The sequence below is a fragment of the Cynoglossus semilaevis genome, chromosome 20 (genome assembly GCF_000523025.1).
Source record: "Cynoglossus semilaevis isolate Cse_v1.0 chromosome 20, Cse_v1.0, whole genome shotgun sequence".
Lineage (NCBI taxonomy): Eukaryota > Metazoa > Chordata > Actinopteri > Pleuronectiformes > Cynoglossidae > Cynoglossus > Cynoglossus semilaevis.
The window spans coordinates 13,078,748-13,093,852 of NC_024326.1; the positions used below are offsets into that span (position 1 = coordinate 13,078,748).

General features: G+C 45.2%; 3 protein-coding genes across 8 annotated transcripts in view; all 3 read left to right on the top strand.

The window, feature by feature from the left end:
• The window catches only part of glis1a (GLIS family zinc finger 1a), a 39,736-nt gene extending 30,308 nt beyond the window's left edge, over positions 1-9,428 (top strand). For both annotated transcript variants that reach the window (XM_017042505.2, XM_008334917.3), the window contains exons 6-9: positions 1,874-2,036; positions 7,545-7,669; positions 7,769-7,870; positions 7,948-9,428. In XM_017042505.2, coding sequence (XP_016897994.1) covers positions 1,874-2,036; positions 7,545-7,669; positions 7,769-7,870; positions 7,948-8,093 — 536 coding nt within the window. In that variant the 3' untranslated portion in view covers positions 8,094-9,428. The remainder of the gene's footprint in view (positions 1-1,873; positions 2,037-7,544; positions 7,670-7,768; positions 7,871-7,947) is intronic.
• Positions 9,429-10,032: 604 nt separating this feature from the next.
• Positions 10,033-14,256, top strand: LOC103396709 (SLIT and NTRK-like protein 2). Of its 2 annotated transcripts, XM_017042507.2 has the most exons (4): positions 10,043-10,175; positions 10,309-10,521; positions 12,190-12,343; positions 12,429-14,256. In XM_017042507.2, the coding sequence occupies exon 4, from the start codon at positions 12,431-12,433 to the stop codon at positions 13,658-13,660; it is 1,230 nt and encodes a 409-aa protein (XP_016897996.1). In that variant the 5' UTR covers positions 10,043-10,175; positions 10,309-10,521; positions 12,190-12,343; positions 12,429-12,430; the 3' UTR covers positions 13,661-14,256. The 2 variants fall into 2 exon arrangements, with proteins under 2 accessions (XP_016897995.1, XP_016897996.1); XM_017042506.2 differs by having other exon boundaries at positions 10,033-10,521.
• A 62-nt stretch (positions 14,257-14,318) lies between these two features.
• The window catches only part of best4 (bestrophin 4), a 4,527-nt gene continuing 3,740 nt past the window's right edge, over positions 14,319-15,105 (top strand). For 2 of the 4 annotated variants that reach the window (XM_008334915.3, XM_025066175.1), the window contains exon 1: positions 14,319-14,442. The gene's annotated coding sequence lies outside the window, so the exon portion shown is untranslated. The remainder of the gene's footprint in view (positions 14,443-15,105) is intronic. The other 2 variants (XM_025066176.1, XM_025066177.1) reach the window with 1 other exon arrangement.

Here is a 15,105-nt window from a genome sequence, read left to right on the forward strand (position 1 = left end):
CACCCCCCCTCACCCTCCTCCCTCTGCCATTCCTCGGATGGTAGCTCATGGTGCCAGTGTTTACCTTGTCCCAGTACCGGGCCCTGACATCAGCCGGCCCGCGCTGGCCCTCGCCCCTCCTCGCCCCTCCTCGTCCTCAAACCCTCTCTCCAAACCCGTTTTTTCCAGCCAAGCTCTCAATGGCTGAACTGGGATCAAGAAGCTGTCAGGTACAGTGAGGCCGAGTTGGCCGAGGTCTGGAGAGGGAGAAGAGTGTCCAAGAGAGCTGTCCATGTCCATTACTTCAGACTACTTGCAGTTTGACTCAGAAGACGTTGAGGGAAAGGCCTCAAACAGCACATTACACGCCGTGTTTATCCAGAGTGAAACAGGCATGTCAGTGTTGGAGTTTGAAAATACGTCCCTGGAGGACGACGTCCTTATCAGGAGTGGACCTGGAACAGCACCTGTGGACTCCAATCATCGTCAGATAAACTTCAAACTGAGGCAAACTGTGTTGAAGGAAATGTTGAAGCTTCAAAGTAGGAGATAGAAACACTGACCACCAGAGGTGCAGCGCCAAACACTGACCACCAGAGGCGTCAGGTGTCACTGAAAAAAACCAAGAATTTTTTATGGAAATAAATTGAAGTTTTTTCCGATCGTCACCTGCTGTGATTTACAGACTGGACAGACTGGACAGACTGGACAGACTGGACAGTAAAGGTGGACGCCGTCCTTCCGGGGTCACTCTGTATCAGTACCAGTGTTTCCCCGGGGCCGTCGACTCCCTGCAGACCTCCTGCTGCTCCACTGTTTACTTCACTTGAAAAACGCCCTAAAAACGACTGATGGAAACGATGAGATGATCAGAAGAATTCTGGCGTCCGCCTTCTGAGCAGTTTGCCGATGAGCGGACCACCGTGGGGGGGGGGTTTGGGAACCAGCTGTTCTGAAGAAACAGTTTTTGATTATTATGTAGATGATTTCAGACGGACCATCACGGCTCTGATAAGGTGTTGTTGGAGCAGACGCCCCCAGAATGACTCACAGGAAGAAGATTGATTTACCAGCCAGCAGTGGCTCTGACTGTGGAGTCAGCATTTCCAATAATCCATTCACAGTGGGGTTTTTTTTTTGGGCACTTTTACATTTAAACAAAAGTTCAGTAACATTTGCAAACAGATATTTATATTTTTATATATTTATATATAATTCTTCCTCAGTGATCGTCTGTGCTTTAACTTTACTGGGTAACGACTGAACACGTCTGTATCGTAGTTTCTTCACTCACAGCTGTGAAGAGCCAAAGTCCATCTGGGACCACGGTTTGAGAACTCACATCTCTCAGAATCTGACGTTTGATGAGATCTGAGGTCCAAGTCCCCCCCGTGGCGTTTGGCCCGGGGGTTACGTCAGGCAGTCAGAAAGTACAGAGAAACACAGTAGTACGTGCTCCGAGTACAGTAGTACGTGCTCTGAGTACAGTAGTACGTGCTCTGAGTACAGTACTGCAGGATCTGTCAGAGCTGAGCTCAGGTTTTAGTCCACGTATAGTTTTTAATTCTCTAAAGGACGTCATCATCCTGGACACCCTGGAGCCTGGATTGTTTTGGTTCAACATTTTGTTTCAGGTTTCATCTTGACATACTTTAAGATCTCCTCCTGGATTTGAGGTCAACAGATTTATGGTCTCAGGATGAAATATTGGCCTTTATTTTTGATTTATTATATATTATTTCTGCTTCTTCAACATTTTCTTCAATTCCTGACTATTGTGACTTTTCTGTTTGAGTTCAATAACCATCACTTTTATACTAATGACCTAATGAAGTTAAGAAATGTGATGTTCTGATTGCTGATTGTGTGAAATAACCCTTTAATGTCTCTCCAGGTGTTTACTCCACCAACAACAACAACAACAACAACAGCAGCGTACACACCCGGCCAAACTCGGAGTTTCTTCCTCCGTCCAGCGACACCAGGTTTCAGACCTTGGAGGGAAACTTCGAGGCCCACAGCCCCATCGCGTCACGTCCAGGGAGTGTGAGGGAGGGGTGAGTCAAAGAGCGGCCTTTTAAAATCAGCCACCGGGGGCAGAATATGACGTGATACCAGTTCGATCATTCAGGGTTACTTACGTGCTCACAGCACGTGTCAAATGTGTCAAACAGTAAACGCTCTTGTTGTGCTTTAATTAGACCTCGGACTAATTGGCTGTTAAATAATGCGTTGTAAAATAAGGAGTCGTTTCTTTTAAAAAAAACATCATTTATTTTTAGATTCTCAGCTGCAGCTGTTGTTGTCGTTCTATTCCTGACTCTCAGGCTTCTCCTTCAAATGATCGACTCCATCATTTCTTGGAGAGCAGGTCTCCTCAGTGATACTTAATGATCCGGCAGCTTCAGACAAACCCCGTTAACCCCGGGGCGTCTGCCAGGGTCTCCACTTATCTGGGACTCTGCAGCCAAGACGATAGGAACTGAACTGAAGTGGATGTTGTTTTGGTTTGGCTTCAGTTCCACGCTGGCAGCTATTTCTGCAGCAGATAAAAATAGAGGAAAGTACCCACAGTCCTCGGCTTCTCATGGTGCGTACAGGCACGTTCAAGGTCCAGCCTGAGGGCGAAGACCTGTAATCTGGACGTCTTATATCTATGCTACTAAATTTTATTCAGATCCGTACCTTTCTGAACGTTTTCAGCTTTTCATTAACCTGAAAACCAAACTTTTATCTTTGAGACAATCTGAGCAGAGCTACGCTTCATTTTTGAATTATTATTAGTTGTTTATTACCTGATGTTTGGTTATTTTATTGACATTTTTACTCAGTTCTAAACTTATGTATTTGTATTTTCATTTTTACACCTTCTGCTCTAACTGTTAGTCCATTTAACCTCTTATTGTTGCCAAACCTGCAGCTTTTTTTTTTTGGCCAAAAGCTTCGTTTTTATTGACTAATCGTGTTCACCTCATTGGCTGACTGATGGAGGATTTTCTTTGGCTGTATTTTTGCCAGTGTTTTTAAATCTCTAAGCTAATATTTAGTTTGTACCCTTAAGCAATAATATATATATATATATATATATATATATACGGTGTTATATATAATCTCGTACTACATCAGACCAGAAAGCGGTCGTTCAGACTCCGACCTCTGCTCCGATCAGACTGAGGCGGCGGAGCCTCGGCTTCTCCTCCCGTCTGTGGGAAACACACACTCCGGCCCAGTCAGTGGGCTGTGAGCTGAGGCATTCTCCACCAGACCAGAGACATTATCACCAGAGATGGAGCTCTGGCTTTGTGGTGCTGCTGATTGGATAGTTGGAGGCCACAGAACTTATGTGTACTGTAAACGGAGACTATTTCTGTCTGCCAAGTACAAAAGTAGATGTGAGACTAAAGCGCTGGAGCTGGAGCCTCCAGAGACGAGAGTTTGTGGATGAAATGGTTTCACGTTATTGGTTATTGGAGGTTTCGCCTGTAAAGTGGACTTTTATCGTCTCCACGTTAACAACAAAGGCCGCTCTGTTCAATGAGAAAGAAAGGTGATGAAGCCAAAACAACATTTCTGTGGTCACATAGATGATATTAAATCTTCACGTATAACGCAGATATTTTCGTTTGTAATTGTCTGATATTTCCAAAAGTTTGTTTTCCAAACCTTGGCAGCGAAGAGGAAGGAATTTTATTTCTTCTCTGAACACAAAGTCAAACCTATAAAAGGAATAAATCCAGCGTCCACCTTGGCATCAGGAGCAGAGCGCGGACCAATCAAATGAGGTCTGTGCTGTTCTGTGAGAACGGACCTGTCGACACTGACACACCGACGTCTCCAACACGGAACAGAGTTCACACTGTTTCTGACTGGAGTTAGTGAAGTGAAGGAGGAAGATGAACGACGAAGACCACAGTAACGACACACTTTGAGTTTCTTTCGGGGTAAAAAAATATGACATCAGGTGTTTTTTATTTTATTGACTCATTCTTGCTTTTTGCCTTCAATTTATTATTTTTTTTAGCTGAACTTCATGTTGTTTTTTAATATTATAACCTTTTATTTCACTTTATATTTATGATCTTGTTTTCAACTGTTAACTACTTTTAGTTTTTTTTAATTTATTAAATAATTTGACCTTTTGGCTTTTTCACTATATTTGTGCCAAAGTGTGGCCGTCATTTTCCTGGGCTAATTTTGCTAACATTAAGCTTTATCTTTGGCTTCACCTCGGTCGTCATTTTTCATTTTCTTTGCCGTTTGAGCTGATGTTCTATTTCAGGCGACTTCACCTCCATCAGCTGTCGTATTTAGGTGGTGGGGGGGGGCGGTGGAGGGGGCGCTGCTCAGGGTTCTTTCTGCCAGTGCGATCTCCAGGTTGGTGTCTTCAGCCAGAGCCGCCACAGAACGATGAACAATCTGTCCATTGACGTCTCGGCGCAGACTCCGAGGATGTCATCGAATCTCTGCGGTGCCACAGAACCTGAGGCTCGGCCAAAGCCAACACCAGACCAGCACTTGTTTTTCCCCCCAAACGACTTAGCGAGACGTTAAACATGTGAAAGTAAATTATCTCCGAGCTCTGACTTCACAGCCGCGCGTGTGTTTTCTCTGGCGGCCGCCGACCGTGTTGACTTCTTTAATTATTTATTACTGCAGGGAGTCGAAGGCTCAGCTGTCCATCAGCCAGCGTTTGTCATGTGCTGCGTTTGTTTTGTTTTGTGGTCCGTGGGTGAAGAACTGGATCGGGACGCGGCCGTCAACCGGGACCAATCCCACAGAAACGCTTTTCTGTAATTTAAAGGACGGAGAAGTAATTAAGTTTCTTCTGCAGAAGCTCACACTGACACCAAATCCAAATAGACGGTTCGGCTGAGAACTTTGACGACTCCACACATTTTTGTATTTGCTGGAGCCTCGAACGTGAACGTGCAGTCAGTGAACGCCACGTTCCACTTCACACAGAAGAACAGAGAAAAAAAAACTCAAGTTGAAGTGAAGACATTCAGGAATGTCACTGCTCCAAGGATTTGATGTGACATCCTGGACAGCGTGTCATGTGACCTGCCCTCAAAATATACACACACACAACCTGCGTACAGGCTTTTCTAGAACTTTCTAAAATAGAACCTACTTCAGTAGTTTGCCTGCCAACATGCAAGCCTTTCTTCTTTTACTAGTTAGCAAAAATGGGATTTAAACCAAGGCTGCGCTAACAGCCCCCTCTGCAGGATGATGATGTAACAACTAGAGTCCGTCCATCAGTGTTTACAGGATGAAACTGTTTTAGTGTTGTTGTTGTTGTCTGTTGTCTGTTGTCCGTGGCTCTGGTCTTAGACCAGTGTTAGTTGGTCTGGGTGTATGTGTGAATCTGCCGCCCCCTCTGGTGGTCCCTGCCATCTCCGTAAACCTCTGCTCCTGGAGGAATGAGAAGAATTCCGTCTGTAGTGATTTTATAGGTGGACTTTACAGAGTCTTAATCCACGGCTGCTCTTGAACGGCAGCGGACGACGTCTGGATCAGAGGAAGGGATGAGGAGGATTACAGGAGGTGTCGGGTTCGACACCAGAACTGCTCTGTTTTCAGCCCTGGCAGGAGAACAGCTGCTCTGCTGTAGAGTTACTGGATCACAGTGGATCACAGTGGATCACAGTGGATCACAGTGGATCACAGTGGATCACAGTGGATCACAGGCGCAGATTTTTCATGGTCAGAAACTCAGAGCGAGCACTTGATGACGACCAGTGTTTTTGGAGGCTGTTCTGGGTGTTGGTTTTTGTGTTTTTTTAATCAGTGACTTTGAGGGGGTCAGAAATGAGAAGAAGTTTGGAATAAAATTAAAGCAGATAGTGATGTCAGAATGAGATTAAAAAAAAAAAAAAAAGAAGAAAGGTGGCTGAACTAGAACTGAGCTGAAATGTGACTGGACTGAACCTTTGCCCCTGAACAGGTCGACTTTTACATTCAACAGTTATAGTTAGAATCAGAATAACTAACTTTCTGCAAAACTAATCTTAGTGTTAGCTAAGGTTCACAAAAGTTAGCTAAAGTGCTGCGGTTTAGCGATCCAGCAGAGGGTTAGCTAAGTTGTGCTGGTCAGTCTGAGTCAGAACCAGCCGCTGATGAACGGTGGTCATGGAGACGACGCCCTGACAGTTTAATGAACACATCAGAGTGGCAGGCCCGCGTACGCCACCGCTCAGACATCTCAGCTATGTTGTTGCAGCGTCGTAAGAATGCGAGCCGTGAAACAGCTGGATGTTTATAGTTGAGGTCAGCACTGCTGCTCGAGGGGGCCGCGGAGGGGAATCCAGAGAAGTGTGGAATTCTTGGGCCTCGCCGTCATCTCGGCACACTGGTTTCAGCAGCGTTACTATATCAAAGCTCCACTTGTTTACATAATCCTATACAGCGCCTGGCTTTTATTACCAGAGGAAACCGCAGGCATCTGTGACTTATATTGAGTTGGAGTATCAGAGGGTCCGTCTGATTAATTTGGGCTTTGATTGTGTATCTCCAGTGAAAGCACAAGACGGATAAATGGAAGCGAGCGGCGTCTGATGTGGGAAATGGGCAATAAAGGGAGCGGGGGAAGACAAATGACAGAAATGTTAAGAAACTTCTCAACGTTTCCCCCTTTTACAGCCTGTCAGATGCATATGTTGAGGCAGCGCAGCCAGCAGCCGTCAGTGTCTCCGTCAGGGCTCGGCTTGTTTATGAAGAACACTAAAACCTTTCCAGCACAAACCGAGGCCGTCGTCCTCCCCCGGGGACGATACGCTGCAGTCCATCACGCAGGAGAGTTTGAGGAGGTGGGGGGGGTGATTTTAGGGGTTCTGTTGCCACACCGACAGTTGTTCAGCTGCTCGTCTCCTCGGAGAGCGCCCCCCACTGCCAGTCCATCTTTCTCCCTGTGAACTTGGCTCCACGGACTCACTCGTTTTTCCATGTTGAGTCAGAGTGTTTGTGCTCAGTCAGCACATTCCTGCAGCGTAGCGATGGATACAGTGCCGTGCTGACGCCGCCCCCCCGCTTTCTTTTATTCAGACTCTACTGTTTGTAGGTGATTTAGAGTATTTACACTCCCTGTTTGTGTGTGTGTGTGTGTGTGTGAACATCTGCTGCCAGGCTCATCGTTCGCTCCATCTTTGTTTGCAAGAAACTTTGACATTATTTATTTATTTGGAAAAACTGAAAAAGAAAACGTACTTTTTTTTTGCTGACCATTTATTTGGAAAAACTGAAAAAGAAAACATTGTACTTTTTTTTGCTGACGTTGTTCGAATTCTTAAAAATAGACTCATTTACAAAATCGATTCCAGCAACAACACACGCCAATGAAGTTATTTCACCTGGTCCAGTCCAGTGACTGACTGACCTGATCTCAGTCAAGCTGCTGTGACACGAATCGGGGCCGCTGACCAGAGGTTGAGCCTTCTGATGGTATTTTAAACTCTAGGTGCTTTGGTGAAATGTCTCCCTCCAGTGTGTGAATGCGTAAATGACACTGATGATGTCATGATGATGTCATGATGATGATGTCACTCCTGGTGTTGTGTTTCCAACAGGAACAGGTCCACGTCCATGTTCATGTCCTCAGACGTCACTGCGTCTTCAGACAGAGCAGACGTCCGACTGCAGGCCTACCACAAACCCTACAGCCACCAACAGCAGGTGATGTCACAGCAGCACGGTAGGTCACAGCTGGAACCTGAACCCGGTCTGTCTCTGAGTTCTTCTTTCTGTTGCCTCTAACTCTGGTTCTGGTTCTGGTTCTGGTTCTGGTTCTCAGCTGGATGTCTGTACGATGAAGGGAAGGTGGTTCAGCCCGGCAGTGACGGAGGATTTGAACCCAGCGCCTACTTCACCACCCCGTCCACCTGCCACGCCACAGGTACATCAGCAGCGTCGGCGTCTGGAACTACAGCCGTCACATGTCTATGACATCATCATTCTCTTTGTTTTCCTCAGGGTTTGACTTGTTGCAGGACCTGCAGGGACAGGCAGGGGGCGGTGGCTACTCCATGTCTCCCTGCCCCGATGACAGCTTCCTGTTCCAGGGGGAAGGCGTCGACCGCTGTCTCAATCAGATCTACTCGATCTATCTGGACTCATGATCCCAGCCCTGCACCACATCATCACATCAACTTTTTTTTTTTTTTTTTTTTGATGAGCGACGACTCTGTGAACTCAAAGCCTCGTCGTTCTCGTTCCCCTCGGAGGCTTTAACTGAAAACAATCAAAAGAACTAAACTCACAACATGCTGGAAGCCAAGTGTCAAAGTGACCAAAGGAAACAAATGTGCTGGAGTTCCAGACGTCAGCAGATCATCAAAGATCTCTGAGGTTCAGTTCTTTGCTGGTTCCCAATCATGATAATGTGATGGAGGTGGACGTAGCCTCACGTCCCTCGTCCTTTTGTTACTTTTTTTTGTCTTTATATGTAACATAGTGTTAATATATTGGTCTTATAAACATTCTCTAAACTTCAAACACAGATCATTAACTATTTGGGAGTTTACTGAACTTCATCAGCCTCTGTGTCTGTGGAAGGGTTCAAACCGATGACGTATTAAACAGGAACACGTGGTGTTTAACACCTTCAAAGAAACAACTTCTAAATTATAGTGTTGTTAACTTCTCTGACTCAAAGTTAAAGTGATTGTGATTCCACTCTTGAATGTAAGGCTACAGCTTGTTAGCACCAATGCTAATGATTATTAAGCTTTATTTGTGGTGCATCATGTCATTACATGTGTTGGCACAGCAGAGCTTCTTTTTTTTGTAATCTAAAAATTCATGGGTTCATTTCCCCAGTCTAGAGTCCAAAGCGTCCCTGAATGGACAAGTTGTCCATCCATCCCGTCTGTCCTTTGGTTATGGTCCAAAGACCAGGTTAAAGGGAACGAAGTGATGACTCCTTGAGGTGAAGAAGAAAGAGTAAAAAGGAAGTTAAAGTCCCGTCCATTCTCTGCAGGAGTGGAACTGCAAAAGACCAAACTGAAGTAAACTGTAGCAATACTGCCCCCAAGCGTCCGATTGAATGTATATACTACACCGAGGTGGACTTCAGAAAAAGAAAAAGACAAAGAACAGTTCTTTAGCACCGACGTACACACTAATAGACTGTTGTACCTATAATCCAACAACAACGAACACGAAGTATAATCAATCTTTCTGTTTTTAATGTTGTCTCTGTTGCTTCAGCTTGTTCTGTGTCTAACAGCCGGCGTTTTCTCTGCAGGCCTTAAAGGAAGGTGTACTTTGTTTACTGACGTCAACAAATGTACATTGTTTACAATACAATTGTCTGCACTCTGTTCTAAACCGTTGACCAACAAGAAAATGTTTACATGGTCGGACTTTGTAGCAAGTCAGAGGATTCTCATCAGTGTTTTTAAAGTGTCTTTTGTATCTGAATAAAATCACGGTTTGTACGCGTTGGTTTATGACGTCATGTCCTTAAGATGTGGTTTCAAGTCCTGCAGAACAGATTAATCACTGAATTAATCTGTTCTGATTATCGTTATCATTTTATGCAGCCCTCAAAGGGTTAATGGGGAAAAAATAAACAATAAAAAATTAATTAGGATGATTTAATAATTCTAAGAATTAGGTTTTATTTTAGCTTTTGAATACTAATTAACACGGATAACTATCGGCCATATATACGCCAATAAAAACTGTCTGCAATACCACTTGTGACCAAAAGACGGCACTGTTAACACACTTAATAAATTCTAATAATATATTTGTACTTTTTCAACCTTTACTACTGTTAGTAAATTGTTAACATCATTAAATAATGTAATAAATTATATTTCATACATAAATAAATATATATTTATTATATAAATAAAATAAGTGGGGAAATATCGATATTTTATCACTTATTAACTAAAAGAATTTCCTCTAAACATATTAGTATGGATGGTTGGTGTTGGCAGATTTATATACAGACAATAATTATAATAACGTTAATATTTAACAACGGTTACTCATCATTATGAACAGGAAACATTTTTGACTGTCTGCAATAACTTATATGTCCAGTAGAGGCGTGTAGGCAACCATGTTGAGTAGTACTGTAAATACCAAAATGTTCCGCCAGAGGGCGTACTGCTGACATAACGCTACTTAGTTGAGTTTTAACTTCGAAGATGAGAGAGGAGTTGAGTGATTGGCCTTTCCTGTCGCAGGTAACACTGACGTCAGCAACGTGTGAATGAAACACACTTTCTCTGCAGCTTCACACACTTTAAACAAGCGCGCTCTCTCCCTCTCTACCTCTCTCTGTCTCTCTCTCTCACTCACACACACCCTCACACACAGGTAGACGCTAACACACACGCGGTAACTGTGAGCCGAGTCTCCATTATTTCCACATTCCGCTGAGAGGAAGACACTCCCTCGGCTGAGCTCAGCTCAGCTCGGCAGCAGAGGTTGAACCAGTCCAGCTGTGGGATGAACGGAGTCCGTGGATGACATCTGATCCTGGATCAGAATCCTGAGTCCTCAAACCTGCGGCACTTCTCACGCACATGGGTAAGAAAAAAACAACACACTCTTCATTTATATATTGTAACTTTTTTTATTTTACCTGCTAATGTAGGCTAACCGGCTTTAATGAACTCTAATCATATTAAGAACATAATTATAAACATGTGAAATTAAATGTAAAATAAAAACGGGTGAAATTATGAATCAAAGACTTAATTTTAGCCGTTTAATGTTTTACAAAGTTATTCCAGGGATAAATACAAATAGAGTTAAGAAGTTAGTGCTGAAACTGACAGCTAATAGCTAACAGTTAGCTCAATAAAGCCAAAGGTTAGCTTTTTATTACCTTATTATTAATGTCATCATGAAGCAACGATGAGCTGAATGACAAATGAACAATGACGTCAACAATATAAAAAGAAAGTTCAAAGGATTCAATCTGTTGATGTTAAATCTTTATTTCTGTCAGTTTAACACTTTTTTATATATATTTAATACCAAAAAACACACATAAAACTTATATGTTTATAAGTTATATAAAACACCAAGAGTTTTCTGTCCAGAACACACACTCGGTCCGGCCCTGTGTGTGTGTTGTGTGTGTGTGTCTCTCAGCTCTGCTTTATTATTTACACATCACTTCAGTGTGAGAGGAGAACAGAGGCCGTTACTTCAGAGGAAGCTGCAGTCGGGGAGGATGTCGCAGAACACATTTCTAGAAAATGAGATCAGCAGCTGTGTCCAGATATGAACCTCTCTCTCTCTCTCGCTCTCTCTCTCTCTCTCTCAGTCACATGTACAAAGGCCCAGAGAAGTGTCTAGAATGACGGTCTGGGCTCCTCGGCCCTCCGTCGTCACTCGTTTGTGTGCTAATGTCAGGAATCCCAGTTGAAGTGATTTGACAGTGATTGGATTCTAAAGTTCAGATCTCTGTGTGAGTGGAACTGAGAGGCAGCTTTGACCTTTGACCTCCTCCCTGTTGTCAGTCTGACACAGATGTTTGCCCCCCCCCCCATATCTGTCATTTGTCGTCTGTAAGAATAGTAATTGAACAGCTGCTGTGAGAGGACTGACATTGTTGTTGGACAGTTATCAGATGTGTCCGTCTGTCTCTCAGACTTTGGACCAAAACACGTCCTGTGTCCAGTTTCAGGGAGTGACTGGTAATTTGTTGTTGTTTTTTTATATCTTCAAATGTAGCGGTTTACCAAATGTCACGCTTTCTCACAGAGACACGAGTCAGAAAAGAAACCTGACATTAACGCGGTGACACTGAGGATAAATTACAGAGTGGGACTGAAGAAAACTGACATGATTTTCTTACCTCTGCATTTAAACTGTTTTTGTTTTGTTGATGTTGTTTTGTTGACGTCTTCTTGGTCATTATTCAGTTATATTTTTGGGTAACAATCAGCTGTTTCTCTGCTAACTTGTAGTTGTCTTTTGGCTAACCTCTAGCTATTTCTGGGCTAACTATATATGGTTTTCTGCCAATTATAAGCTATTTTCTGTCATACCGTATGTTAAGTTACTATTTAGCTTTAATGCTATGGCTTTGCTTATCTTGGTAAGTGTCTGATTGGCAGATTAGTATATACAAACATATATATCCTTATTGTTCATGTCCATCCCTTACCCCCCGCCCCGGTGTTTGTTTAACTCCCGTCTGTTCTCTAACACACTCTCACTTTAGCATCTGTTTTTCCCCCACAGTCAAACACTGGACTCCTGATCCCCGGTGACCACGTCACCATGCCAACTCCCAAGCTCCTCACGGCAACCAGGAGTCCTCAGAGAAAACGTTAGGTTCACCGTCGTATGAACGTGGGTCGGCTTCGGTGCTGAGGCAGAGAGAGAGCGGCGGCAGGTAGGACGGGGCGGGAGCAGGAGCAGAGCAGAGACCAGGATGTGAGGACGACCTCTTAACTTTACTGCTGTGTTTCATGTTCCAGAGATGTTTCTCCAGCGCACCCTCCTGGTCGTCTCCGTGCAGCTGATGAACACAGTGTGTGTGTTTGGATGTGTCTGTCCAGCAGCCACTGTTTCATCCCACCTTCCACTGGAGACCCCTGCTGGAGGCTGTTGTCTCAACCTCTCCGGCTCCGTTCTGAACCACGTGGACTGGTCCTTGTTCTCCAACAGAACCGGCCTGGAGACCCTGGACCTCTCCCACTGTAACATCAGTTCCGTTAACAGCAGTGGGAGTGAAGTGTCTTCACTGCAGAGGGTTTACTTGGGTTACAACAGACTCAAGACGTTGCCGGCAGAGTTTCTGGCCCGGCAGTCCAACCTGCTGGAGGTGGATCTGCGTGAGAACCTCCTCCAGGAACTCCCTGAGGGGTTCCTCCAAGACTCCGACAGCCTCCAGGTCCTGCATCTCCAGGAGAACCGGCTGAGCTTCCTTCCCAAGTCTGTACTGACGAGGCCCAATCTGTCAAGGCTAGAACTCCAGGGAAACCCCGTGGATTGCTCGTGTTTGCTGATGGAGGCTCTGGATGAGGCCGTGAAGGTGAACAGGACCACGGAGCTCCAGGATCTGTTGGTGAACCTCACCTGCCTCACCCCCAGGCACCTGTTTGGACGGAACGTGTTCTCCGTGAGGCTGAGTGACGCCTGCCGCCCCGCCGGCCTCACTGCGCTCTTCATCGTTCTCCCTCTCCTCATCCTCTCTGCCCTGGTGCTCTGCTGGTGCTGCGGGAGGAAGAGGAGGAAGAAAGACACGCCCGCCTTCGGCACCTCTAAGAAAAAGAGCTCAGGTACCAGCTCTAACGGTCAGTACCATCACAGCAAGCAGCCGTCTGCAGCCGGTGTCCAGAGCAAAGTGGCAAACAGCCCCGGTGGAGGGATCCTGAAGAACCAGCTGCTGCTCCGTCCTTCCTCCGCCCTCCTGGGCAGCACCAGGGACATCTACGAGGAGGTGGAGGTGAAGCTGGGCTCCGTGGAGTCTCTCCCCCCGGACCTCTCCCACTGTTCCAGCTCCACAGACGGGAGGCAGGGCGCTCCGGAGCCCGACGGTGTCAGTAAGTCGGAGCTGGACACGGTGAGTGTGACGGAGGTGATGAAAGACTCGGCGGACAGGGAGAAGGCCTACCTGACCCAGTCCACCGAGTACTACAGTCTGGTCCCTGGGATCCAGCTGGACGACTCGGACCATGGAGAGTATGAAGACGTCAGCCTGTCGTGACCAGAGTTTCAAGGAATAGTTTTCACATTTCACCTGTGACTCACAGAGACCCTGACAGTGTCGGGGTCTCACATGAAGGGGTTCTTTTAACATTGTTTGTGTCAATGTTTATGGATGTTCACGGAGGATTGATTTATTTTTAGAGCAAGTTTCAAGGTTCAAATCCTGGTCTAAATGTTGTATAGGTTTTCCAGTTTTCCAGGAGTACCAGGAGTACCATGAGTACCATGAGTACCAGTACTGGGATGTAGTACTATCTGGTTAGATCAAACGTAGCTTCTTACAGATGATAATACGACGTAGGTTTTGGTTCTTGTTCCTTTTATTTGTTAGTAGAATGTTCCGGCGTCTGTCAAAGGTCATGAAGAACAGTTGAGTCTCCATGAAGGAATGCTAAGCTAAAGGTTTGTGATAATGTTGGTTGATTGTTGGTCAAACACTGAACAGCTTCAGAGACTTCCTGTCCTCCACGACCGTCTTTTCATCGTTGGTTTCTCCGTCTTCAAACCAGGAGACTCATTTATTTAGTTTTTAATGTTGTCTTAAAAAAAAGTGTTTTTCTTTCTAAAAAAGCACTGATTAAAATGCAGTAGAAGACACAGGGTGTGTGTGTGTGTGTGCTTATGTACTGTGTGTGTGTGAAGTTCCACCTCCGTAGCCTGACAATTTAAGAGGAAGTGATGTAATCCCCAGAGTTTCCTGTGGGACCTGACAGGAAGACGGCTTTTATTCTCTTCAAACAAAGGTGACGACGGCCCTGGTTCTGTACGAAAATATAAAATGTGAGTTGAGAAATGAAACACACACACACTTCACGTGACTGTGAAAGCAGGACTCCGCCCTAAAGCTGCACAACTAGAAATATAAGTCATGGGCGGTGACTGATGATGTCATCATGTTCACCGCAGGTGTTAGGGTCAACACCAGCTCAGAGGTTCACACACACACACACACACAGAGGTCAGAGCGGCGTGTGTGTGACGAGACGCACACACTTGATTTCTGTCTTTATTCAGTCACACACACACACACACAGTGGCCTTAGAGCTAATTGTTGTGTGTGTACCATGGCGGGGTGTGTGTGTGGCGGGGGGTGAGGCCCAGGGTGTGGAGCTTCCTGGAATTTAAAGACAAAGCTGATGTTTCCAACATCTTTACACGGACTTTCCATTAACGCATTGATAAAGTAACAGGGGGGGGGGTGAGGGTGGGAGGGTGGTTTACTGCAGATGACCAAAGATGTAAGGTCAAAGGTTAAACAAACGTTAGTGATTGTTACAGTTCTGTGTCTGAGGCTCAGGGATTTGGCGACCTCTTGTGGTCATCTGTGTGCCCCACACTATTTAAGAAGATGTTTGTTTCAGGATCATGGCTACAGCGGTGGTTGACAACAAGGGGGGGGGGTCACGTCTCTGCTCCACATCCTTTCACTGGCTCTCCCTCCG